This window comes from Diceros bicornis, chromosome 2, assembly GCF_020826845.1.
Source record: "Diceros bicornis minor isolate mBicDic1 chromosome 2, mDicBic1.mat.cur, whole genome shotgun sequence".
In the NCBI taxonomy this organism is placed as follows: Eukaryota; Metazoa; Chordata; class Mammalia; order Perissodactyla; family Rhinocerotidae; genus Diceros; species Diceros bicornis.
The window spans coordinates 86,815,576-86,843,144 of NC_080741.1; the positions used below are offsets into that span (position 1 = coordinate 86,815,576).

Genomic DNA, 27,569 nt, shown 5'->3' on the forward strand with positions numbered 1-27,569 from the left:
TTTACATATTCTATTTCAGTAGAAATTAATATAATAATCCTTATCTCATATGACTTATGAGAATTAAATAAATCAATGTGTGAGAAGTACCAGACAGCGCCTGCCACACAGCAGATCCTCTAACGGTATTTGGATCTTTCCAGTCCTACTAATCCACGTTTCCTTTCAAATGAAGACTTTGAGGTGGTTTGGCCCTCCCCAAGACGGCGCCATTGCCCACACCATCTGCCCCACTCAAGATGGCGTCCACTGCTCTGCAAGTCATATTCCGACCTTCTCAATATGGCGCCGCCACCCGCCGTTTTCCTCTTTCGCCCTTTCCAGAGGGCCTGGGCAGGTAGGTTCAACCCCGGGCGTCTATGACCTTCTCAAAATGGTGGTGTACGCAGTACGTGCCGCATCGTGACCTTCTCAAGATGGCGCCAGCGCTCCGCCCCAGCGCCGCTGTCATAAGGGACACTTCCGGTTGCGCCGCAGGCAGGCGCAGGAGGCCTGTGGGGCCCGCGGAAGATTGGCTTTGGGCCGCGCTGCTCTGGCGCGAGCATGGACCGGAGGAAAAAGCCCCTGGACGTCACGGCCTCCTCGGTGAGTGCGGGTGTAGATGATGCTCCGGGCCCCGCGGTCTGCCCGCCTGCACCACACAAGAGCTCGACCTGGCTTGTCTCTTCACCTGGGGACCCAGGCCGGGCCTCCCTCGAACAGGAGCCCGGACCTGGCTTTTCTCCTCCGACGGGGCCCCGGGCCGACTTCCTTCCTTACAGGCCCTGAACTGGGCCTCTCCCCTCGGACGCGGGCCCAGACCGGGCTTCCCGCTCAGACAGGGGCCTGAACCCGGCGTCTTCCCGGTTAGGGTCGGGCGCCCTTGCCAGCCCTGCTGTGCGCGCCTTCCCCTTCCTGGGTCCTCCTCCGGTCCGGGGGCCAGCAGGGTCTTCCCAGAGCACGGGAGCGTGACATTCCCCAGGACCGGAGGGTGCCCAGCGGCCCCCCGGGAGCTAAAAGTTGTTAATGCTCCCGTAGGGTGCCCCGCCCGGGAGCTGAAGGCCCAGCAGGGCGCGGGGGGCTGTGTTAAGGTAGCTGCTTCTGGGGAGAAAGCCTGTTCTGAGCACCTACTTGTGCCAGCACTTTACACGCGCTGTCGCGTGGAATCCCCCCCGCTGCTTTAGGAGGTGGGTGCTAGTGATACCCGCGTTGCATAGACGATGACGCTGAGGCTCAGGAAGGGGAGGTGGCTGTCCCAACCTACTTACAGAATTCTTAGTGATAGAACTGGCTCGGTCCCTCTGGTTTACTCCAAAGCTGTTGCCTTTTCCGTTACACCAGGGCACGTTGCCTAACCTTGGATTTAATCTTGAATTTACTGCAGAGTGTTAGGATGCCAAGGAAAACATCTGTGTGTCCCGATATCTGAGCCTCTTTTCTCTCTGATACTGAAAATTGGTACTAGTTGTTATGCTCGAGGATTAAGAACGAAGAAGCTATCAATGTTGAAGTTATCCTATCCCAACAGACTAAAATTAGCAATAATCGTAATAGAAATGCCTTCTGGGAATTGACAATTTTCTGAGCATCTTTCTTTTAAAATTCAAAAGTAGTTGTAGAATAGGAAAATGTGTGGCTAGAAAATTGATGTGGTAAAGAAAGCTTAAAAGAAAAGGTGAAAGTTTTTAATTTGTCTTTAAAATTTTAGAATATTGGATCCTAGGATGAACGGCATTATTAAAATCCCTGCCAAGGCTACTACTTTAAATTGATTTCTTTCAAAATAGAAATCATTTAACTCAGTCATTTTGGTTTCCTTAAAAGTCAGTCCGTGATGCTGGGCTCTATAAGGAAATGATTTACAAATGGTCATGTGTATAAGCAGCTGTACTTGGATCCTTAAAAAGGAAACTGTCATTATATCCTTTTTTTGCAGAGTCGACAGTGGTGACTGATGCAGCTGAGGGCTGGGCACAAGTTTTCACTCAACTGCCCTGTTCCCTTTGCCCTGGCCTTTCCTGTTCTTGAACCCCGTGATTTAGCTAAATTTATAGTTTCTAAAACATACAGAAACAAACCTGGAGCTGCCCTTATCATTCACTCAGTCCATTTTATTTCTGGCTGCCGAAATCGGCCTGTCTTTTAAGCTTGAGCTCAAAGCTGCTTCTGATCACTCTGGACAGAAGGAAATGCTCCCTTATCTGAACTTTTGTGCTACTTTCTTCCACTCTTAAAGTCATTTATTACATCTCACTGGTGTTGTAAGTTACCTTTCTTATCAGATTGTAGGCTGCTCTTGAGGCAGGAGTAGATCTGATTCATGTTTGTATCCTGCTCTTCAGTGTTAAGTGCCAGGCACATACTGGGTACTCAGATAGCTGCTAAACAGAGACATTTCCCTGTAGAAATAATAAATTGTTGTGAGGATTAAATGAGATTATACCATAGGAAAAAGCCAAGTACAGTGCGAGTCAGAGAGAAGGTGTTTAATAATGTTAGCTGGATTTGAAACTAAAAGATGCAGGCTTCATTTACTTCACTTCATCACTCTCCCCTTGCCCAGAGGAAAGCCTTTGAGTGTTGAAAGTTGAAGTAGAAATACATTTCCAACAGACCTGGGATGAAATATGACTTGGTTTTATTTTGTACTGGATTCTGCGCTTAAACATTGAGTTTTGTATCCATTTATGTCCATTTGTAGGAACTTGAAATCTTGCTTTGAGAATTACAGTAACTTAGAAATCCAGTCAGTCATTAGAATCAAATAAATGTTTTGTTTGTTTATTGGTTTTATTCTAGTTGGTAGACCTTAAGGCCGAACTCTTCCGAAAACAAGAAGAATTCAAACAAGAAAAACTTCTAAAAGATTCTGGAGTTTTGGGAAAACCAAAAACAACTAATAAGGTAAAAGTAAGATCTAATTATCTCCATTGGTTCCAAACATGGAGGAATTATATACCATACTTAGGTTTTTTGAAAGTGACTGTGGTGTCTGCTACAGATAAATGTTAAGGAAAAATCTCTGTCCTATATTTGAATATCTGCATGAAGTGCTTTAAATATTAAAATAGAAATTGGTAAGATTATTTAAAAGCACATGATAAGGCTCTAAATCTTTAGCACTTCTTTTGGAAAAGTACATGCTCTTAATAAGTGGTTTGTTTGCATTCCCATGGAAGATTATCTAGTTAGGTAGGTATTATAAATCCAGAGATAAGCAATAGATAATATAGAAATATAGCAGAAAATATCAGGGTCTTTAAGGCTTGTGAATGGTTTTCCAGTTTTGTAGGTAATAGTATCTACTATTTGTATTATGAATTCTCTGTGATACATACATTTTCATTAGAGTCTTGAATTAGGTTTAATCATTCAGGAGATAAAAGTTGGGAAGGAACCCTATGCATTTGTGTAAAGAAATTCTTTATATGATTTTGGGCTTTTTTTCAGCTCTGGCTTTGCCATGTGCAGTCTATTTGCAGGACATAGGTCAGCTGTCAGAAGATGTAGTATCTCCATGGATTCATAAGAGCTAATGATCTCTCTCTTACTTTTTTTTTTCTTTTGATGTACAAGCAGAGATTTTTTGCAATCATTTTGTGGTTCGGTTTTGTCTTTTTAAATTATTCTGCAGAAACCAAGTATCTGGAGCAAACAGAATGCAGGAGTTTCCAGTCGAGCTGAGAAGGATGCTGAGCAGAAGACTGAGGAACAGAAGACTTTAGACAAATCAAGGTGAAGTTGAGCTCTGATAAATGTAGTTACTGCTGAGGCTACCCAAGCAAAGAAATGAAAGTTCAACTTTTACTCTTTTTGATTTACAATTTTCATTTTTATCATCCTTCTAGCCAAATACTCTGTAAATATAAAATAGACTCTAAAAATAGTATAATTGGCAGATGTATTTGGAGTCTTATGAGAAGAGAAGACATAGCCTCAGTTTAAAATATGAAACAGAGTCCCACTTTGAGCCCCTGTTAGGAATTAAGACTCAACAAGTGTTTAAGTGTCCCCATGGTAGGCAGTGTGGTTCTGGGCTAGGTGGTATGACATTAGCATTTAGAAACCAAATTTTTTCCCCAACTTTTTAGTATGAAAAACTTCAAATCAACAGGATAATTGAAAGAAGAATACAAAGAACGTCCTAATACTCTTCACCTGAGTCCACCAGTTATTTTTCCACATTTGCATTCCTTTTCTTTCTCTCGTGTGTGTATAGAGAAACTTTGTTAAACGTGATACTTTACTTGTAAATATTTCAGGGTAGATCTTCTAAGAGCAAAGACATTCTCCTACATAACCACACTAGTGCTGTCATACTCAACAAATTTAACACTGATAAAATGGTATTATCTATTACATGGTCCATATTCAGATTTCATCAGTTATCCTAGTACAATTATATCTTTTATAGTTGTTTTTTAAAATTTAATCCAGAATTTAATCAAATATTACGCGTTGCACTTAGTTGTCATATCTCTTTAGTTTCTTTTAATCTAGAACAATTCCTTTACCTTTTTGTTGTCTGTTACACCATTGATGTTTCTGAAGAGTCCAGGCCGGTTGTTTCTACAGTGTTCCACAGTCTGATTCGAGTCACATTAATTGGTTTTGGTGAGAATACATAGGTGATGATGTGTCCTTCCCATTGAATCTCGTCAGGAGGTTCATAATGTCAGTTCGAGTCATTATTGGTGATGATAAATTTGATCCCTTGGGGTTAAGGTCGGTCTGCTAGACTTTTCCACTGTAAGGTGCTCTTCCCCATTTGTAATTAATAGTAATCTGAGGAGGGAAACCATGAGACTGTGTGAATGTCCCATTCACCAACACATTTCCATGCAGCGTTTCGTCATCACTGATGAGTCTTGCCGCTCATCAGTTATTACATCGACGATTTCAGAATGATGATTTTTCTAATTCTGTCGTTTAGTCTTTATTACTTTTTCATTCCGTTTGTTAGCTGGCATGCTGTAAAGAAGAGCTCCTCCCTTATTTGCAGTATCACCCTGGACTCAGAATCCCAAGTCTTAATGTCTGTCCTGACTGCCACGTGTGCTTGTGGATCCACTGCACGATAAAACTCTGCGGTGGCAAAGAGTGGTTGCCGAGACTACTCAGCTCTTTTGGGTCTGAAAATAAGACAGAATATTAGCCCATTTGGGGGATTGTTTTTCTTAGCGTTTGACATGTCCCCAGCAGACATGAGACTTTACTTAAAGATATGTTCATTTTGAGACATCTTTCTCACTACTGGACATAGTCTCAGAATTTTAATTTTTTTGAAAGGTAACATAATCTTTTTTTTAATTATATATGTTTTTCCTTGAGATATAATTGACATATAACATTAGTTCCAGGTGTACAATATGATGATTCGATATTTGTATATATTGCAAAATGATCACCACAGTAAGTCTAGTTAGCACCCATTACCATACGTAGCTACAGAATTATTTTTTCCTGTGAGGAGAACTTTTAAGATTTTTTAGCAACTTTCAAATATACAGTATCGTATTATTAACCATAGTCACCATGTTGTACATTACATCCTCATGGCTTATTTATTTTAGAACTGGAAGTTGGGACCCTTTAACTCCCTTCACGTGTTTCACCCCACCCCCCTCTCTGACAACCACCAATTTGTTTTATGTATCTATGAACTTGGGGTTTTTTGGTTATTGGTTTTTTTTAGATTCCACATATAAGTGAGATCGTGCAGTATTTGTCTTTCTCTGACTTATTTCACTTAGCGTGACGCCCTCAAAGTCTGTCCATGTTGTTGTAAAAAGCAAGATTTCCTTTTTTTTTTATGGCTGAATAGTATTCCTGTGTGGGTGTGTGTGGCTGTACACACCATAGCTTTTTCATCCGTCAGTGGACAGTTAGGTTGTTTTCGTATCTTGGCTATTGTAAATAATGCTGCAGTGAACATAGGGATGCATATATCTTTTCGAGTTAATGATTTCATTTCCTTTGGATAAATACCCAGAAGTGGAGTTGCTGGATCATATGGTGGTTCTATTTTTAATATTTTGAGGAACCTCCATACTGTTTTCCATCGTGGCTGCACCAATTTACATTCCTACCAACAGTGCACAAAGGTTCCCTTTTCTCCACATCCTTACCAACACTTGTTATTTTTTGTCTTTTTGATAATAGCCATTCTAACAGGTGTGAGGTGATCTCTCATTGTGGTTTTGATGTGCATTTCCTTAATGATCAATGATGTTGAGCGCCTTTCCATGTACCTGTTAGCCATCTGTATGTCTTTGGAAAAATGTCTATTCAGATCCTCTGCCCATTTTTTAATCGGATTATTTGTTTTTTTGCTATGAAGTTGTGTGAGTTTTTTATATATTTTGGATATTAACCCCTTATCACATACATGATTTGCAAATATTTTCTCCCATTCAGGAGGTTGCCTTTTCACTTTCTTGATGTTTTCCTTTGCTATGCAGAAGCTTGATAATTTGATGTAGTCCCACTTGTTTAATTTGCTTTTTCTGTCTTTGCTTTTAGTATCAAATCCAAAAAATCACTAAGACTGATGTCAGGGAGCTTACCACGTAGGTTTTCTTCTAGGAGTTTTACGGTTTCAGGTCTTATTTTCAAGTCTTTAGTTGATTTTGAGTTAGTTTTTGTGTGTGGTGTCAGTGGTCCAGTTTCATTCTTTTGCATGTGGCTGTCTAGTTTTCCCAGCACTATTTTTTGAAGAGACTGTTCTTTCCCCATTGTATATTCTTGGCTCCTTTGTCGTAAATTAATTGACCATATATGCATGGATTTATTTCTGGGCTCTCTAGTCTCTTTCACTGATCTGTGTCTGTTTTTATGCCAATACCCTACTGTTTTGATTACTATAGCTTTGTAATATAGTTTGAAATCAGGGAGTGTGATGCCTCCAGCTTTATTCTTCTTTCTCAAGATTGCTTGGGCTATTTCAGAGTCTTTTGTGGTTTCATACAAATTTTAGGATTGTTTGTTTTATTTCTGTGAAAAATGCCATTAGAATTTTAGCAGGGATCGCATTGAGTCTTTAGATTGCTTTAGGTAGTATGGACAGTTTAGCAATATTAATTCTTCCAATCTGTGAGCACAAAATATCTTTCCATTTATTTGTGTCTTCAGTTTCTTTCATCACTGTCTTATAGTTTTCACTGTATGGTCTTTCACCTCCTTTGTTAAATTTTTTGCTAGATATTTTATTTTTTGATGCAATTGTAAATGGGATTATTTTCTTAATTTCTCTTTCTGATAGTTCATCATTATTATTTTTTATTGAGGTAACATTGGTTTATAACATTATATAAATTTCAGGTGTACATCATATTTTGATTTCTGTGTAGATTACATCATGTTCACCACCCAAAGACTAATTACCATCCATCACCACACACATGTCCCTAATCACCCCTTTCGCCTCCTCCCTCCCCCCTTCCCCTCTGGTAACCACCAATCCAGTCTCTGTCTCTATGTGTTTGTTGTTGTTTTTATTTTCTATTTATGAGTGAGATCATGCGGTACTTGACTTTCTCCCTCTGACTTATTTCACTTAGCATAATACCCTTGAAGTCCATCCATGTTGTTGCAAATGGCTGGATTTCATCTTTTTTGTTTATGACTGAGTAGTATTCCATATATACTACATCTTCTTTATCCATTCATCTCTTCATGGGCACCTAGGTTGCTTCCAAGTCTTGACTATTGTAAATAACACCACAGTGAACATAGGGGTGCATATTTCTTTACACATTTGTGTTTTCAAGTTCTTTGGATAAATACCCAGCAGTGGAATAGCTGGATCGTATGGTGGTTCTATTCTTAATTTTTTGAGGAATCTCCATACTGTTTTCCATAGTGGCTGCACCAGTTTGCACTCCCACCAGCAGTGTATGCGAGTTCCCTTCTCTCCACATCCTCTCCAACACTTGTTTCCTGTCTTGTTAATTATAGCCATTCTGATGGGCCTGAGGTGATATCTCATTGTAGTTTTGATTTGCATTTCCCTAATAATTAGTGATGTTGAACATATTTTCATGTGTCTATTGGCCATGTGTATGTCTTCTTTGGAAAAATGTCTGTTCAGATCTTTTGCCCATTTTTTAATTGGGTTGTTAGCTTATTTGTTGTTGAGATGCATGAGTTCTTTTTCTTTCTTTTTTTTTTTTGTGAGGAAATCAGCCCTGAGCTAACATCCATGCTAATGCTCCTCTTTTTGCTGAGGAAGACTGGCTCTGAGCTAACATCCACTGCCAATCCTCCTCCTTTTTTTCCCCAAAGCCCCAGTAGGTAGTTGTATGTCATAGTTGCACATCCTTCTAGTTGCTGTATGTGGGACACAGCCTCAGCATGGCCGGAGAAGCGGTGCGTCGGTGCATGCCTGAGATCCGAACCGGAGCCGCCAGTAGCAGAGTGTGCACACTTAACCACTAAGCCACGGGGCCGGCCCATGAGTTCTTTATATATTTTGAATATTAACCCCTTATCAGATATATGGTTTGCAAATATCTTCTCCCAATTGTTAGGTTGTCTTTTTGTTTTTGTTGATGGTTTCTTTTGCTATGCAGAAGATTTTTAGTTTGATGTAGCCCCATTTGTTTCTTTTTTCTATTATTTCCCTTGCCTGGTCTGACATGGTACTTGAAACTATTCTGCCAAGACCAATATCTGATAGCATACTGCCTGTGTTTTCTTCTAGAAGTTTTATGGTTTCATGTCTTATATTCAAATCTTTAATCCATTTTGAGTTAATTTTTGTGTATGGTAATGGTGTAAGATAATGGTCTACTTTCATTCTTCTGGATGTGGCTGTCCAGTTTTCCCAACACCGTTTACTGAAGAGACTGTCCTTTCTCCATTGTATGTTCTTGGCTCCCTTGTTGAAAATTAGCTGTCCATAGATGTGTGGGTTTATTTTCTGGGCTCTCGGTTCTGTTCCATTGATCTGTGTCTGTTCTGATAGTTCATTATTGGTGTATAGAAACCTAACAGATTTTTGTGTATTGATTTTTGTGCCCTGCAATTTTACTGAATTTGTTAGTTCTAACAGTTTCTTGGTGGAGTCTTTGGGGTTTTTATATATGATATCATGTCATCTGCAAGTGGAGACAGTTTTACTTCTTCTTTTCCAATTTGGATGCGTTTTATTTCTTTTTTTGCCTAATTGCTCTGGCTAGGACCTCCAATAGCATGTTGAATAAAAGTGGCAAGAGTGAGCATCCTTGTCTTGTTCCTCATCTTAGAGGAAAAGCTTTCAGCTTTTCACGTAGTGTGATGTTAGCTATGGGCATAATCTTTTCTTATTTGCTCTGTATGACAGAGTTTTCCTTGGTACTTTACTGTGATTCTTCTATCTGGTAACTTTTTCTGTAATACTTTGGTTTCATGTACTTGTGAGCTGTCAAGTCTGTCCGTGATCTGTGGGACCTCTGCATCTCTCCTGAGCTCAAAACAGGCAGAGGCAGTTCCAGGAGGATATAAGGCCTTTGGCAAGTTACTTATCCATTAAGCCTCTTTCCTTATCTGTGAAATGAGGTGGTTAATACCCAGCTCATGAAGCCCTTTAGGGATTAAAGGCGATACGTAGTGTCTGACATGTAGTGGGTTCCAGATAAGTGTCTCCTACTCTTGCCCTCTGAATTCCGTCTTCCTTGCTCAACTGAAGAAAATTGTTCTTCCAAGGCCCCAATGACTTCCTCATCTACTGAATCCAGTGGCCATTTCTCTGACATCTTCCTTGATCTCTATGCATTTGTAGACTCTTCCTGCCATCTTGAAACTGCCCTCTTTGTGTCCCACTGCCTCCAGACTTCTTGTGCTTTCCCGTGAGCTCTTGTCCCTGCCTGTCTCTGTCTTTGCTTTGTACCACTCTCTCCTTGGCTCCTACCCTTTGCCATGCTGCTCTCTCCTTGAACATGTCAAGCTCATTCCCACTTCAGCTTTCCTCTGCTCGACTTGCTCTCTCCCTCCAGATCCTCCCAGGGTCGATTTCTCCTTGCTGTGCAGGCCTCAGCTCAAACATCGTAAGAGGTTTCCCCTGACTACCCCACCTTACTTAGCATCCCACCCAGGTACTGTGTCCTCATGTCTGCTTTTTTGTGTGTTTTGTTTTTTAAGTGTTTTGAACTTTTATTTTCACTAAGACAATAAGATTCCATGATGACACAGGTTGTTACATTAAGCCCCCTCCGAAGTAGAGCAACTTGACCTCTTAGAAGTTGAAATGACTAAGCTGGTCCACAGAGCACTCCATGAATGCATGACAGGGCCTCCACTGGCGAAACCTGCTTTTATTTCCTTCCCTTTAGAGCACTTCTCACTGTCTGAAATCCTCTTTTTCATTGATTTCTTCATTATCATTCTGCCCCTCTAGCATGTAAACCCCGTGAGAGCTGGGACCTTTGTCTTGTTCACCACTGAGTCCTCAGCACCTAAAACAGTGCTTGGCACAGAGGAGGCATGAACTTGTTGAATGAATGTGTGAAATTAAAGAGGACTCTTTCTGACATAGATGATAAAGATGAAGATGACATAACTGATGTCATGCTTTACATGTGTTATCTGATTAATCTTCATGACAACCCTAAGAGGCAGTGCTGTCTTCTTCATCTATTATGATTTGGGAATTGAGGCACATGAGAGGTTAAATAACTTGTTCCAGAGCAAACAGCCATGTGACCAGGGGACTTAATTGCCTCAGGACACCATTAGAAATGAAATTTTCCCTTATGATTAAGTGTGATCCTTCACAGCAAAAGCTCAGATGACCTCTTTGGGGCTCTTTACCATCATTAAGTATTTCTAGAATAAAGAATTGTCCGCCGTCTTACCTGGTCTCTGGCCACTAAAAAATAAATGTCACCAGAATGAATGTGAGCAGAGAGGCTGCTGTATTAAAATACCAGGGTTGACGTTTGTTTTTTATTAGCTATGTGTATGAGTAAATTATTCATGCTCTGTATAAAACAGACATTATATTTTTAACAGACTTATAGGAAGTGGGTCTCTAGCTCCCTTAGAGAATAAGGAGTGGATGACCAGGGACCTTTGTGTAAAAACAGTAATGCAAAGAGTTTGCATTGATCCATTTGGAAGGTTACAAATAGAAAATGTTTTTGTTTAGACATCTCTCTCTTTTTTTGATATTTAAGTTGCATTTGGCATTTAAATTAAGTTGGAATCTTCATTCACTCATTTACTCATTCATCAAATACTGATTGAGCACCTACTATGTGCCAGGTGTGTTTTAGGCACTGGGATACAGTCATGAATGAGAAATGTAGGCCGTGCTCTCATGGGGCTTACATTTAGTTGGCAAATCAGCTGTGGCTGGGTCTGAGGGTCCCTGCAGGACAGGGTAGTCAGCTCTAGTTATGGTCACCTCATTGGGCTGGACTTCTTGGGCAGATGGGTGCAGTCAGGCCAAGAGTGGGGCAGCCTTACCAGGAGTGAGCCTGTAAGACCATTTCTAATACTTGTCTTTTTTTTTCCTAGGGAAAAATTGGAAGAAAAAGCCAAATTATATGAAAAAATGACTAAAGGAGACTTTATAGGTAAATAACAATTATTTGTTTATATTTCTTTATTTTCTGTAATTCATACAACTGTATGATATTTTTATTATTTGTTAAAATAACTGTAAGAATAGGGTGAAATTTTAAAAATCAAATTGATTACTTTCTGTGCTAGCACAGAGACAAGAAAATCAACAATAATTTTTAATTGCCCAGTGGGTGCTGGGCCTCGTGCTGGGTGCTATGAGGGGACAAGCAAGGACAGTCTAAGCCAGATTCTCGGCCTCTACCCTCAGAGAGGTGTCAGCAGTGGAGGAAAATGACGTAGAACAAAGCGAAGTTAGGAAACAAGGTCTAAGTAGGCCACAGTTACGAACAATTATAGCTGTGTTTACAAAGAAAAGGACTGGGAGGAATTACGGTTATATCAATGTGCTAGAGTTATGTTTCCTTTTTCCCAGTTTTTCTCTATTTTCTGTTTTTTCTGTGATGTGCTTTTAATTGCTTTAAAAATAATAATAATAAAAAGATCCTCCTTTCCTCATACCCTCTAGAAAAAGAAAACTCACCTTCAGTTAGACAAGAGTAGAAGAGCTTTTACAAGGCATTGCGTGTTTCATTGCCAAAAGGCAGGGAAAGTGAGTATGTGGAGGTCCCAGGGAGAAGGTGAGCTCCGGTAGTGGTCTTAAAGGCCCTGGAGAGCTGGAGAAAGGGTTTCTGTGGAGGGAGAATGGTGAGAGCAGATGAGCAGAGGGAGGAGAGGGCAGGGCATTGTTGGCAGGGCAGACTAGCGTGGCTGGCCCGAGGGGCTGGGAAAGGGGGCAGCAGGGCAGCAGGAGAGAGGTGAGGCTGGCCTCAGGTCGTCGGCTGCCCCGCCAGCTGAGCTCCCTCTTCCAGACAGCAGGGGCAGGTTGCTGCATGGCAGGGAGCCGCCCTAGGAAGGTCAGGCACTCACATGGCTCGGGGCCGTGCGGAGAGGTTTTGCCTTCCTCCTGAAGAAGTGGCAGGGTGGCCATCTACCAGGAGGCCTCACCTTATGAGATCTTGTTACTCAGCTCTAGGAGAATCCGTCTCTTTCTCATTTGAGTTTTGTGGCTTAAAAAAAATTAAAATCTTGTTTCTTTTGATTCAGACTTACCTTATATAGTTAATAGAGAAATCAGGTCCAAAGGAGTGTGGCTGTGGATGTAGAATTTGGTTCTGTCCAAACTGGCAGGCCCACCTCCTGACAGGCATATTGGACCTGCATGTTTGGGCGAGTTAAGTGTTGGAGCCTCAGTTATTCTCCCTGTGCACGGGGGTAACACCAGCACCCAGTAATAGGAAACCTAACATGTGTTCCATAGAGCTTCATCTCTGCTCAGAGGAAGACTCCAGTGACTGTATCTTAACTCCTGCTTAGGGAAACGTCATGTAAATATTATTTGCAAATACATCACCTGCCCTGGGTTAAATTAAATCAGAGTCATGGATTGCTATTTAACCTTCAGTGTGTTTTAGCTCAGATAGATCGTAAGCCATGAGGACAGACAGCGTCTCACACAGCTCTGTATGCCTGCAGATCCTGGCACCATGCCTTGCCTGAAAGTGGTGTTTATTGGATTGAAAAGATTTCAGATGACTTCTTTGACCTGCGTTATGACGCTGAAAACAGCATACCACAACAATATAATTAGGGTTAAGTGATACAGCCCACATGATTGGAGAGGTGTATTACGTGTAGCAACAAAGATCTATTTTCCTGGTCTGACATGAGAAATGCAGTTCTGCTTCTGTGTTATGCAGTTGGCTGTATGAGTCTCTTGAAATCAAATGGTTTTGTGATCTTAAAATTGCATTCTGAGACAGTATTGCTCAGTCAGTGTATTGACGAGGCAGTAGAAAACTTTAGGCTTTTTAAAGATGTTTTTCATGTGTATGTTTCCAGTGGCCTACTTACAGCTCCCCTGTGGGGTCCGGTGGTGGCTCTGTGTCTTTGTAAGTGTTCCAGGGGGTGGAGGCATCCACTAGTGAACCATCAGGGGTGATGTAGCTGCCCAGCGAGGAATGTTGCTGCTTCATAACAATTCCACGTGTAGTTTTCTTCTTTGATGTCAAGAATCTGAAAATTGGTTTTTGTGTCCTAGATGAAGAAGTGGAGGATATATACCTTGTGGATTTCACACAGAAGATCATAGATAGACACAAAGAAATGGAGGCGTTTGGTGCCAATAGAGATTCTAGAAAGGCAGGAGAACGAGACGATGATGAAGAAAATCTTTCTGAAAAAGACATACCTCCTCCCCAGGACCCCAGTGAAGAATGGTTGGTGATATGCGATTTGATCATGTTAACATCATCAGACTCCTGTTTACTTTTTGAGAGTGATTTTGTTTGGTTGTTATCAAGCCATTTCTTTTTATTCTTCCTAAGTTTTCTTTCTTTTGAGACTACACTTTAAGTAAGATTGGATTTACAGATGTAGAAACAGTAGTTCCAATGAAGAAATAATTACAAACAAAGACTGAGCTCCTGCTGTGTGCCAAGCACTATGCCAGGCACAGGTGTCAGTCCACCTGTCTCATTGATGTGAAAGAGTTGTTTAGGCAGAAGCACGTTCCTCTGTTACCCGCACTGCTGTCTCACCACGTCCTTATTCAGACCTCGTGGAGAGGCATCATCTGGGTGGTGGTGATCTCTGTTTCCTGTGAAAAGAGGCCGGCAGAGCTGGCCCAGAAAGCGTTACTCTGGCTGTGACATTTTCTGGCAGTGTGGGACCTTGGACCTGGACGGCACTGCCTCCGCCTTTCACTGGCGATATGACCTTTGTCAACTTCCTGACCTCCGAGGCTCAGTTTCCTCACCTGTAATGCAGGGGTGGTGATGCCTAGTTCCCTGATTGTTTGCCTTACACTCCCTTCAGGAAGTGAGAGTGTTCTAGGCTACGTTAGAAACTGCTGTCTTTGAAATAGAAGCAGACGTTTTGTGAAGCTTTGTTATTAAAATTATTCTGAGTTTTACCTCCCTGTAGGCAAATGGTGGGAAACCAGTGTTTTCTTTACAGAGAGCCCAGTGTGTCACTAAGTAAAGAGATCAGAATGAAAATTCCAGTATAATGATTTTCTCTACCTAAGACGCTGTTTAGAAACTTGTTCAGAAGTGCCTGGGGCCGGCCCCGTGGCTTACCGGTTAAGTGCGCGTGCTCCGCTGCTGGAGGCCCGGGTTCAGATCCCGGGCTCGCACCGACACACCGCTTCTCCGGCCATGCTGAGGCCGTGTCCTACATACAGCAACTAGAAGGATGTGCAGCTATGACATACAACTATCTACTGGGGCTTTGGGGAAAAAAAATAAATAAATAAATAAAAAATTAAAAAAAAAAAAAAAAAGTGCCTAAAATTGTGTAGAGAGGCACTGATGCCAGGGACATGTCCCGGGAGTAACCCTGCCTGCCACCTCCTGCCTGTGATGAGCTCACCCATCTTCCCTTCAAGGTTTGGGTGTCCTCGTCGGGGGTGTTTGTTAGGAACTGCTCGGGATTGTCTGCAGCCTTGGTTGACCTTGGGTCAGCCATCGGCCCCGTGAGCAGAGTCATTTGTGAGCTGAAGAGAGCAGTCCCGGCTACCGAGGGCCACTGGGGATCGCAGAGAATCCGCATCTTCACACCACTGCAGATGTCCACATTGGTCCAGAAATAACCTTCTCTTGGGGATAGAACAGGTGTCTCCTTACCTACCTTCTAAAACACGTCTACTTGGGGTAGGTTATGGCTGCACGCTTGCTGTAGGCGCCAAAGGAGAGGCACGTACAACGCAGTCTCTTCCGTGGACGCTTTTCTTCATCATTTCTAGTCTAAAGGACTTCTCCCTCATCTGAACTCTGGTAGCACTTAAATATACTTCTGCTCCTTTGCGTCTTACCTTTTATTTATTATTGACACATAACCGGCCTCATTACCAGAAAAAGATTTGAGGCAAACTTTTGGTACTTTTTATATCCTGCCTGCGGTTGTTGGGAAGCGTGGCATGTGCCTTAACTCCCCCCAGAGCCCTTTGAAGATGGCGACTCTGAGCCTCCCCTATTACTCTCCTACCTCGAGAAAGGGTTTTCCTGAGAGCTTGCTCAGTGGGTGCTAATTACACAGAGCAGTTGCTGACTGCTGTCTTGCTACTTGTGTTTTGATGGGATCTGTATGTTTTGGAGGCCTTCTCCAGAAGCAGTATAGCCTATGATGGCTTTTCATAGCAGAAATCTCATCTCCTTTGAAAGGTTTTAATGTATTTTCTTTCTCTTATTAATGCCTGTAAGTCCTGTTAGAAATAATTTGTCAGTGATTTGAAGTTTGGAGGGCAATTGAAGGTGTCACATGCCACCATATGGTGAAGGAAGACGCACTGCAAGCAGTTCTGACACTTTTTTTGTTTTTAAATTAAGCTCCAGAGTTGTAACTGCTTGTCAGATGTTTTTGGTAGTTAAGTTGCAGGTGGTGGAAAACCTTTCCACAAAAGTACTGTCAGTAATTACTCAGACCATCTGGCTAGATGGTTTTCTTTTCTCCATTCATTTAAAAAAAAAGAAAAGGAAGAAAGACGCCACTTTCTGGAGTTGGAGGTCTATTTCTTGTAATCCGCTTTAGGACTATAGTCATGGATTCCTACACATTCCGTTTTTAAATCATGGGCTAGCAGTTGGAGTCAGCATGTGTGAGAGGAAAGAAAGTGCTAACAAAAGCAAAGCCACATATGTGGGAATCTGGCCTTGCATTAGTCCAGCAGGAGTTCTGGCCCCTTACTGTGCGTCTAGCAACCTGCTAAAGGCTGTGGGAAATTCCCCGCCCATAATTTAAAAAGTAAACCATCTGTTGTATCATAATGGAAATAAAATGTTCTCCCTGACGATCTGCCCGTATTTGCTGTTGGGGGAAGTCCGTGTATTTCATTTTGCTTTGCCGTCTGCCTGGCTCCTCTGTCTCTAACTGCTGTCTAGTTTGGGCAGAGGAGGAAAGGAGAACAAAGGGTAAAGGATTACAGCCTGGCCGCTGTTGACGTGCTTTTGTATACCAAATGTGTGTTGCTTGGCTTCCTCCTAATTAAGAGTCCCCAGAATACTGTGACTTATTAAGAAATTTCTAATTCATTGGGAAGAATTTACCGACTGGAAGAAATAAAGTCAGATTTGGGAGGACTGTGAGGAAATGAGCAAGTTGAGAATCTGGTACGAGCAGAGTTATTACGATGCTGATAAAATGTTTGGATTTGTCTAAACCGGGTTAAAGTAAGTTCTGAGTTGTTGCAGCAAGGGGGTCTGTATGGGGCATTTATCTTTGAAATCAGAGACGTACATGATCAATCATTGTCTACAGTTTCTAAAACTAAGATTTAATAAAGGGCACGATGAGCTTATTGTGTCAACTTTTAACTTGAAAAAGCTGTTCTTTTCAGTGGTGGTGGTCTCAGGTTGAGGGGTTTGCCGGAGGAGAGGCCTATGTTAATTTTTTGCTGTGCTCCGACTCCCTCACTTAGGGAACCGTGTGTCGTGCACGAAGCCTTCTTCATGTCTTTTTACTTTTATTTCAGGGTGGATTATGTGGATTCTTTAGGGCGATCCCGGCGCTGTATGAAAAAGGATTTGCCAGATCTGCTGGAGATGGACAAAAAACTTCAGGGGAGGCTGTAAGTGTGTGATAGGTGAACCTTTGCCCAGGTCTGAAATGCAGACCTTGGGATTGTTTTGTGGGCGAGGCAGTTTCTAGTTAATTACCTTTGGAGCTCCAGTAAGGAGATCTTTTTTTTAATGTGTAAGAATATTTGCTGAAGCACTTTTTCATGGTTAGCATACACATACACACATAATCTACACTCGGTGAACAACCTGAATGGTTGATCATCCGTATTGTGTAGCTACTAAAAGGGCAGAGTTAGAGCTATATCTGTTTACTTGGAAGGAGGTCTAATTACAGAGTAACAGACATAGAATGAGCCCAAACCAAATCAACAAACAAACCTCTGTGGAGAAAGGTGTTTAAGAATGTACACTTAGGGGCCAGCCTGGTGGTGTAGTGGTTAAGTTCGCACGCTCCACTTGAGTGGCCCAGGGTGTGCAGGTTCAGATCCCGGGCGCAGACCTACACACCACTAGTCAAGCCATGCTGTGGCATCGTCACACATATAAAAAGAGGAAGATGGGCACAGATATTAGCTCAGGGCCGATTTTTCTCAGCAAAAAGAGGAAGATTGGCAACTGATATTAGCTCAGGGCTAATCTTCCTCACCAAAAAAAAAAAAGGAATATACACTTGCACAGCAAGTGGGGGCAGGGAGGTGGTTAGCTTATTAACTTTTTCTTTGTGTATCTTTGGATTTTGAAGTAAGAGCCTTATAGCTAGATTTTTTTCTGTGGGACCTAAGACACACCTAAGAGATGACTTGCTAAAACATCCCAGGGAATAAAATTCCCCTCACCAAGGGCGGCTTTTGTGTGGAAAGTGTTGGGAGAAGGTCCACCTTGTCCGAGTCCTCCAGGTTCAGGTAGGCCCGAGCTTGGCACGAGGAGGGAAGTGCAGAAGCCCTGAGCCGTCTGACAGGATACGAGGCGCTGCCCGGGGTGCAGCGTCATGCAGCTCCCTCAGCCCTGTGTGGGAGACCATCCAAAGGAGGCCCGGGGTTCCTTCTCCCCACTGGGGCTGTTTCGCCCTATTCAGCCCAGGATCAGGGTGGGAGGGAAAGGGATTTGTCTGGAGTGCCGAGGCAAGGTTCCATTATGCTAATATAACAGGTGGGCTGCTTGATTCAAGAACGGTGAAAATAGTTTTTGCAATTTCCCGGTGGTAGTGTGGGCCAGAAACCTCTGTAAGGAAGCTGTCTTTATCAGCTGGAGTTACTTATCCATGATCCAGCTGCCTGAACAGAAGCATTGCTGTCACAGCTCTAATCTAAAGATAGCTTTTGCTCTATTCTCCTCCTAGTTTTGTTAGTCCTGCTAATGAAAACACCTTACTCTCTGAAGATATGAGAAAAGAACTTCAGCGCCAGCAGTGGGAGGAAGAAGAAAGGGAGGCCCTGAAAAGGCCAGTGGGGCCCGTACATTATGAAGACATTCGTGAAAACGGTATCATCATCATGCAGCATTTAAATCATTGTTTTATCTTGAACTGATGGCAAGCATAAAGGGAGTATTCATGAAGCAGCAGCTCTTACTTATGTAGAAATAAAAGATTCTGCTTTGGAAATCGAAAATATCCCTTGTTCACTTCATAGCCTAAAAAATACTCACATTGGGAATATCTTCCTAACAGAGAGTCAGTTAATCCAAGTGGTTGTTCCCCAAGAGAATGGAGACAGCCTATGGCTGAAAAATTAATGAATCTTCGTAATGTTATCACTTGGCCAACAGGATGTAAACAACTTCTAACTTCTTTTGGCTTAGCTTTTTTTTTTTTTTAACTTGTGCCAAATATCACTGCGTTTCTTTTGCTCTGGTAGGAAATTTAGTCTGAGTCTATTGACTGGTCAGGGAAATCTAATCTTTTGGATAATTTTGACTTATTTCAGAGGCCCGGCAACTTGGTGTTGGATATTTTGCCTTTGCCCAAGATAAAGAGTTGAGAAACAAGCAAATGAAAACATTAGAGATGCTACGCGAACAGGTACAAATTCAGTTCCGGGTTGATGTTAAGAAGGATTTGAGCGATTTGTTTCTTGTTGGACCATGATGCAAAAAATCTAGTAAATTAACTAGAAATTTAAATTGATATTCAGAATGCTTTTTTCTTTTGAAAAATTTATGTAATAGTATTCAGAGCAGTGATGGACAAAAGTACATCAAAATAAACTTTCAATTTTATTAAAGATTGATATTTCTGATATTTAATAAATACTGTTATAACTATAAACCAGATATTTTATTATTTTTTATTGAGGTATAGTTGACGTATAACATTGTTAGTTTCAGGTGTATAGCATAATGATTCAATATTTGTGGATATTGCAGAATGATCACCATAAGTCAAGTTAACATTTGTCACTGTACATAGTTATAAAATTTTTTTCTTGTCATGAGAAGTTTTAAGATCTCTCTCATAGCAACTTCCAGTGTGCAATACAGTATTATTAACTGCAGTCACCATGCTATACATTACACGCCCATGACTTATTTGTTCTATAACTGGAAGTTTGTACCTTTTGAGTCCCTTCACTCATTTTGCCTACCCTCACTCCCACCTGTGGCAACCACCAATCTGTGCTCTGCATGAGCTCATTTTTGGTTTTGTTTTTTATATTCCACATATGAGTGAGATGGTACGGTATTTGCCTTTCTGTGTCTGACTTATTTCACTTAGTGTGATGCCCTCAAGGTCCATCCATGTTGTCACAAACAGCAAGATTTCATTCTTTTTTTATAGCTGAATAATACTCCGTTTTATACATATACCACATTTTCTTCATTCATGCGTCGATGGACGCTTAGATTGTTTCCATGTCTTGGCTGTTGTAAATAACGCTGCAGTGAACCTGGGGGTGCGGATATCTTTTCGAGTTAGTGTCTTCGTTTCCTTCAGATAAATACCCAGAAGTGGAATTGCTGGATCATTTTTTTCGTAGTGTTTTCCATAGTGGCTGCACCATTTTACATTCCCACCAACAGTGCACAAGGGTTCTCTTTTCTCCACATCCTCGCCAACACTTGTTATGTCTTGTCTTTTGGCTAAGGGCCATTCTGACAGGTGTGAGGTGATATCTCATTGTGGTTTTGATTTGCCTTTCCCTGATGTCAGTGATGTCGAGCGCCTTTTCATATACCTGTTGGCCATCTGTATACCTTCTTTGGAAAAATGTCTGTTCAGATCCTCTGCCCGTTTTTTAATCAGATTGTGGTTCTTTTTTTGCTTTGAGGTGTATGAGTGTCTTCATATATTTTGGATGTTAATCCCTTATCAGATATATGATTTGCAAATATTTTCTCCCATTCAGTAGGTTGCATTTTCATTTTGTTGATGTTTCCCTTTGCCGTGCAGAAGCTTTTTAGTTTGATGTAGTCTCACTTGTTTATCTTTGCTTTTTGTTGCCTTTGCTTTTGTTGTCAAATCCGAAAAATCATCACCAAGACCCATGTCAAGGAGCTTACTGCCTATGTTTTCTTCTAGGTGTTTTATGGTTTCAGGTCTTATATTCAAGTCTGGAATCCATTTTGAGTTAATTTTTGTGTGAGACAGTGGTCCAGTTTCATGCTTTTGCATGTGGCTGTCCAGTTTTCCCAACACCATTTATTGAAGAGATTGTCCTTTCCGCATTGTATGTTCTTGGCTCCTTTGTCAAAAATTAGCTGTCCATAGATGTGTGGGTTTATTTCTGGGCTGTCTTTTGTGTTCCACTGATCTATGTGTATGTTTTTATGCCAATACCCTACTCTTTTGATTACTATAGCTTTGTTATGTAGTTTGAAATTGGAGAACGTGATACCTTCAGCTTTGTTCTTTCTCAAGATTGCCTTGTCTATTTGGGGTCTTTTGTGATTCCATACAAATTTTAGGATTATTTGTTCTATTTCTGTAAAAAATGCCATCAGAATTTTGATAGGGATTGCACTGAACCTATAGATGACTTTGGATATTTTAACAGTATTAATATTTCCAATCCATGTGCATGGAATAGGTTTCCATTTATTTGTGTCTTCTTCACTTTCTTTTATTGTTGTCTTACAGTTTTCAGTTTATAAGTCTTTCCTTGGTTAAATTTATTCCTAGGTATTATTCTTTTTGATGCAGTTGTAAATGGGATTGTTTCCTGAATTTCTCTTTTTGATAGTTTGTTATTAGTGTATAGAAATGCACCAGATTTTTGTATATTGATTTTTGTATCCTGCAACTTGACTGAATTCGTTTATTCTAACAATTCTTTGGTAGAGTCTTTAGGGTTTTCTATATGTTATATAATATCATGTCACCTGTAAATAGTGACAGTTTTATCACTATTATTTATCAGTATCAGAATACTATTATAGGTTTCATAAAGGTAATTGCCATACTGTTTTGCTGTGTCAGACTTTAAGATTATATCTGCTCAGAAGTAACCTGTGTAAGTTTCATGTTTTAAATTTGGTGTCAAATATGGTACTTTTGGAGTGGCCTGGGTAAGAAAATACAAAGTTGTTTAAGGGATTAAAGAGTAGAACAGAATTAGTTAGTTTTCTCGAATGTTAAGCATTCTAGGATACTCCAAGAACTCTTACTAAACTTTAAAAAACACAGATGGCTTGTGTAAAAGTACTTCAAGGGTCTTCATTTTGAAGATATCAAAGATAGCTTCTTAGAGTGACATGAAAATCAATTAATTAGTCTGTTTTTAAAATAAAATTAATTATTTCATCCTTTTAAACAGCAATATTGTGAATTTGGCTTGAAGTACCTAATTTTCCAGTTTCTATTCTGTTCAGACAACAGATCAGAGAATAAAACGAGAAAATATAAAGGAAAAGCGAAAGGCTATGTTAGAAGCAAGACTTGCTAAACTCCGACAAAAAAAGATGAAGAAGTCAAAAGAAGCTGGAGCAGAGGAGGAAAACAGAGGTACATCGTGGCTCGTGTTTCTAACCTTCAAAAGGAAAAATTTTAAGTTCCATTGATGTCTTGTCTCACCAACAGAACTGGCAGTATGGAAAGCAGTCATTTAGTTTTATTCTTTAAGCAAGTGGTATACCTTTGAGGTACTGCCAGGAGCGGTTTCTATAACCAAAGTGATGCAGAATGACACTCCAGAGAGTCTTTTTATGTCGACAAGGATGTTAACAGACAGTACATTGTGTTGCTTCATAGAACAGCACAGTTCAATAACTGAGGCTTAGAGAAAAGGTATTTTAGGATGAAGTTTCGTTGTGCGCACACACGGTTTAGACCTAATTTCTTTTGCTACAGCTATAGTTTTTGTTGGATATTATATATTAAATTATTTTAAAGAAGAAATACATTCACAAAGTCAGATAATATAATAAAGATTTTACAAATAGGAGTAGAGACAGCTTACCAAAGGACTGTTAAAAATCGTAGTCCTCTGAGCTCACTATATGAGTTATGCTAGTCTGGGCTCGACTGCCATGACAAAGAGACCCCTAGGTAGACCAGCTCAAACGGGGCAGACGTCTGTTTCTCTGTTTTAACACTTCAGGCGTCAGGGGTGTCCAGGCAGGTGGTAGCTCTGCCCTGGATTGTCACCCGGTCCCCGGCTTCCTCCTGTCTTCCTGTTTCTGCCATTCTGAGTGTTGCTCTCAGCTGCATGGTTGAAGCTTGCCCCAGCGCCTGTTCATGATCCAGCCCCGGGGAAAGGGGATAGAGGGGAGGGGAACCAGCTTCCTTTTTGGGAGTGTGACTGAGTCACACACAGCCTATGTGTTTACATCCCACTGGCCAGAACGCAGTCCATGGGCCACACCCAGCTGCAGGGGAGGCTGGGGAATGGCCTGTCTCACAGGGTGGCCACGTGCCCAACTGAAACTGGGGGCGTTCTAGTCCCAGAAGGAAGAAGGGGAGTGTGGGTGTTAGGGGCATATAGAAGCCTCTCCACTCTCCCTGAAGCCGTGTGCTAAGTGTGGGCCGTTTTCTAATTCTGAACTCAACCTCAGTTTAGTCTTGAAAGGAGCCCAGGAACATTTAGGGATTGGAAAATTGTCTGTTTAGTTTTGTATAAATGCTATCTCCCTGTAACATGCTCTGCATATTGTTTCTGTTTTGCTCTACTCCTGAACATCTGTCATTTCCACAAGATGTGAAGTGCCACTACAGTGTTTTTTAAAAATCCATGTTCTTTTCAAATATGGCTCAAGTTGAATAGCCTACAGCCTGTCACCAGGCTCCAGCTCTTCATCACGCTAAGTCTCCTTGCTTTGTCTGAGACTCTGATTTTAGTTGAGTAATTGGGGATTTCTGGTCCTTCGATTGTTGGTCTGGGGAAGTGGAGTGGGGAAGTGGAGTGGCGTAGTGGGAAACACAGAGACGCTGAAATCCATCCAACCTGGGTTTGGATCCTGGCTCTTGTCTCTTTCTAACCTATGTAGTGTTTCTGAGCTTAATTTTCCTCATCTGTAAAATGGGAATACTAATACTGGCTTTATGAGGGTTGTTACAAGATTAAATGAACTACTGTATACACACTACTTAGCCCCCTGCCTGGGATGTGATGAGTGCTCAGTAAATACTGGTTATTACCTTTACTCTCAGGATCAGCATGTTCTATTTAATGTTTGTTTGTTTTTTAAATAGCTTTAAGCTTTATTATAATGATGTCTTACTCTCCTGCACAAACTAGATGGAGGTGTTATTGGGCCTTTGTCGCCAGAACCAGAGGCCGTGCCAACTCTGCATACTGCTGCCCAGGGTAGCAAAGTAGAAGTCATTGTTGAGGAGAGGAAGGACACGAGGCCTGGAGTGCCACACATCCGGGAGTGGGACAGAGGAAAAGGTAAGGGGGTGGGCTCCAGGGTGAAACCCTTTCCAGTGCTGGGCCTTGCACAGGAGATTTTTCTGGTTCTTCTGATCGGAGTGTGGTTCCAGTGAATCTTAGTGGTCTTTTGAGGCTTAAGAAATTCTCCAGATCCTTGAACTTGTTTCTTCTCGATATCCAGACACTACCTGTAACCGGGAGCACTAGACACTATGATTACAAAAGACCAGGGTCTACAGCACGTCATGTCAGAAGGGTGATTTTTGTGTGTGTATGTGTGTGAGGAAGATTAGCCCTGAGCTAACATCTGTCGCCAATCCCCCTCTTTTTGCTGAGGAAGACTGGCCCTGGGCTAACATCCATGCCCATCTTCCTCTACTTTATATGGGATGCGGCCACAGCATGGCTTGACAAGCAGTGCGTCGGTCCATGCCCAGGATCCGAACATTTGAACCCCAGGCTGCCGCAGCGGAGCACACGCACTTAACCGCTACACCACCAGGCCGCCCCTGGACGATTTTTTTTGAAGTACTTGGGGGATGTTTTTTAAAATTTGTTCTGCCCTTGTGGTTTTACAGCTTTGGAATGCCATTTCTCAGGAATCGCTTTTTAATATCTTAGGAAGGTTTGGTATTTTAATGTCCTCTATGTTTTTAGCAGTCTCTTTTAGCAGTTCAGTTGAAAACAGTCTGCGTGCTAGAATATTAACCTGGATTCACATATGGTTCCACTGGGTTATGCAAAATTTTCCGTAAATTTTTTCTGTAAATACACCACGGTGCCCACAGCAGCCTCTCTTTGGAAGAAGACTGTGGTTTATGCCTCTTTGAAAGGGATGTTTTCAGTAGTACGTTAGCTCATGCTCTTTGAGCTGATGAGATGCAAGACTAAAGTAAAAGCTACGCAAGTAGGTGAGTGCCTTGATTAGTGCTGCTGGTAGAAATAGAGATGAGATACCAAATTAGACTTGGACAGGTGCCTTTTGTGTCTTCCTAAAACTCAGTAAAGGATAAAATTTGTGTTTTAATGTTAAGTATCTATGACATCATATCAAGCAAATGATTTGTTTGATTTTTCTCTATTCCTCTCTCAAATGTACTTTTAGTGCCTTTCTGGCAGTGTTTCCAGAGCCTACAGGCCTTCTCCACAGAACCTCCCTTGAATCCTTCCCCATCTGGAAGTAGTCACTCCCTTTTCTTAGCCTTGTTTCTTATACTTTTGTAGGCATTACATATACCTTGCATTATAGTTTTGTTATTGCTATCCTTGTTCTCCAGAGAATTGGAGGTGGCTTTTAAGAAATATATACAATAATTGAGAAGTAATAACAATAAAAATTCAGCTGATTCAATAATCAGTTCTAATAATACCCTTTCTTATTTTTTCTAGAATTTTCCTTTGGGTACTGGTCGAAGAGGCAGTCAGATCTCCGGGCTGAGAGAGATCCTGAGTTTGCCCCACCATCAGATTACTTTGTGGGTCAAAAGAGAGCTGGTTGCTTCGGTAGCCAGAGGTGGAGCAGACCTGCCCCTGCGCAGAGTGACCCCGGGCAGCGCTATGGCCAAAGCCATGACCCCGGTTCTTCACACATGTCATCCACTCCTGCCCCCAGCAGCCCGCCGCAAGCCCCCACGGTCACTTTCAAAACTCTGGATGATATGATATCATACTATAAACAAGTGACATGAACTTAAAAAACATTCTGACTTGAGTTCGTGCTGTTGAGGGTGCCTTCCTCTCCAAGAATGGGCAAAATAACTTAACTTTAGGGACTGAATTGTACTGTTCTGTTCCAGTCCTTTCCCTAGGATGGATTTGTTGGATTTGTTGGATTTGTCAGCAAGGAAGAGAGTGAATGGCGCTGTGGGAACTTGATGGCCCTTGGCCCTTCCTTTCTTTCTAGTTGGTGTGGAGACGTATTCCTCTGGATTTACGTTTAGCTGTGAGAGAGGAGAAATAGTCTGTATTATTTGACACCTAGGAGCTTGTAGCCCTGTCTGTTGCGTACGCACCCCCACGGCTCATTCAGATCTAAGGCTCCATGCCTTTTCTTTTGCAAATACTAGCATGCAGATGTCTTTGTTCCCAGGATTCAGCTTCCAGATCCGTTAATGGAGCATCTCTCAGGAGGACTTTTTGCCTGTCCCACGGTGGCCAATGAGGGGACACTGTGTGGGAGGGCAAGTGACCTAGTCTCCAAGAGGACCCTGAAGCTGGTGGACTGTTAGACAATGACAGTTGAAAGATAAGGAAGACCAGGGAGGAGAACTTGGTAATCCAGAACGGTAGAGGTTGAAGTCACTTACTGTGATTGTCATCCCATCCTAAGTGGCAGTTATCACCACCGAGGCACAGTGGGCATTCAGTGGGTGTGTGTCGAATGGCTGGGGCACATGTGGAGGCTGCCGGGCCTGGTCAGACAGCCAGATACTCCTTAGCTGTAAGAGTTAGTTTTTCAGTTCAGCCTGCCTCCCTGCTGTTCCCACTCTAGGCCCTCATCACTCTCGGAGCCAGGTCACCTCAGAAGCCTGATTGGAGTAGACGTGGGCTGGAGTGAGGGGCAGGTAGGTCCCTTCATCTTTACTAACAGTGGGGGTGAGCAGGGCTCTGGAAGGACTTCCTGTGCCTGAGTACTGTCTGCATCTTCTGCCTGTTACACCTCAGTGTCCTCTTTACAGCTGCAGGCGAGCAGTAGGAGTTGGCCAACCAGGCCCACAGGGCTCCTACGGCCGCCTCCCAGGCCAGTGAGTCCTATAAGAACATGCTAGAGCAGATCTTCCAGTGCTCGAAGGAGCCCGCCCTCCCGTGGGCTCGGTGATGCGCAGTCTCTGTGGTGTTGATGGGAGTGCCTCATTCTCATGGCATATTGCAAACTGGAGTGCAGAGAGGGTCAACGACTCATCCAAGGTTATGTGGCACCTAAATGGCAGATCTGGGACTTAAATGCAGTTTGTTTAGGCTCATGTTTGTTCCAGACTCATGCTTTCTCTGATGCCTTCTGCTCTCAGGCTTGTTGCCCCAATATCAAGCAGTATTAGACAAAAATCCCAAATTCTTGCAAACTTAACCTCTAAACTCCATGTCATTGGCAGAGTTTCAGTCCTGTTGATGGTCATTCTGTCGGCCTAGTTAGGCAGATACCTCTTTGAAATATGAAATTTAAACAAGAAAATGATAAGCTGATCCTAAAACTCATATGCAATCGCAGGGGACCCAGAATATCCAAAACAGTCTTGAAGAACAAAGTTGGAGGACTCACACCTCCTGACTGCAGGACTTACTGCAAAGCTACAGGAATCAGAACAATGTGGCACTGACAATGAGCCAGTGTGGACCATTGGGACAGAGTTGGGAGTCCAGAAATAACTCCACACGTCTGTGGTCAGTTGAGTCTTGACAGTGGTGCCAAGACCATCCAATGGGGAAGAACAGTTTCTTCAACAGATGATTCTGGGACATCTGACTGTCCACATGCACAAGAATGAATCTGGGCCCATACCTCACACCACATACAAAACCAGCTCAAAACGGATCGAAGACCTCAATGTAAGAGCTAAAACTAAAAAAACAACTGAAATAGCTTGTGGGACAAAGGGAGAGGAGACAAAAAGAAAAATTGCAATATCAAAAAGAAAAAATAGAATTATTAGATATCCTAGAATCA

General features: G+C 42.0%; 1 protein-coding gene across 2 annotated transcripts; it reads left to right on the top strand.

Annotated features, from left to right (window-relative positions):
* Positions 1-478: 478 nt before the first annotated feature.
* Positions 479-27,569, top strand: LOC131420028 (coiled-coil domain-containing protein 174). Of its 2 annotated transcripts, XM_058565731.1 has the most exons (11): positions 479-585; positions 2,779-2,883; positions 3,614-3,714; positions 11,476-11,534; positions 13,622-13,799; positions 17,051-17,146; positions 18,439-18,581; positions 19,025-19,119; positions 21,906-22,038; positions 23,771-23,923; positions 25,295-27,569. In XM_058565731.1, the coding sequence occupies exons 1-11, from the start codon at positions 544-546 to the stop codon at positions 25,591-25,593; spliced, it is 1,404 nt and encodes a 467-aa protein (XP_058421714.1). In that variant the 5' UTR covers positions 479-543; the 3' UTR covers positions 25,594-27,569. The 2 variants fall into 2 exon arrangements, with proteins under 2 accessions (XP_058421714.1, XP_058421720.1); XM_058565737.1 differs by lacking the exons at positions 11,476-11,534; positions 13,622-13,799.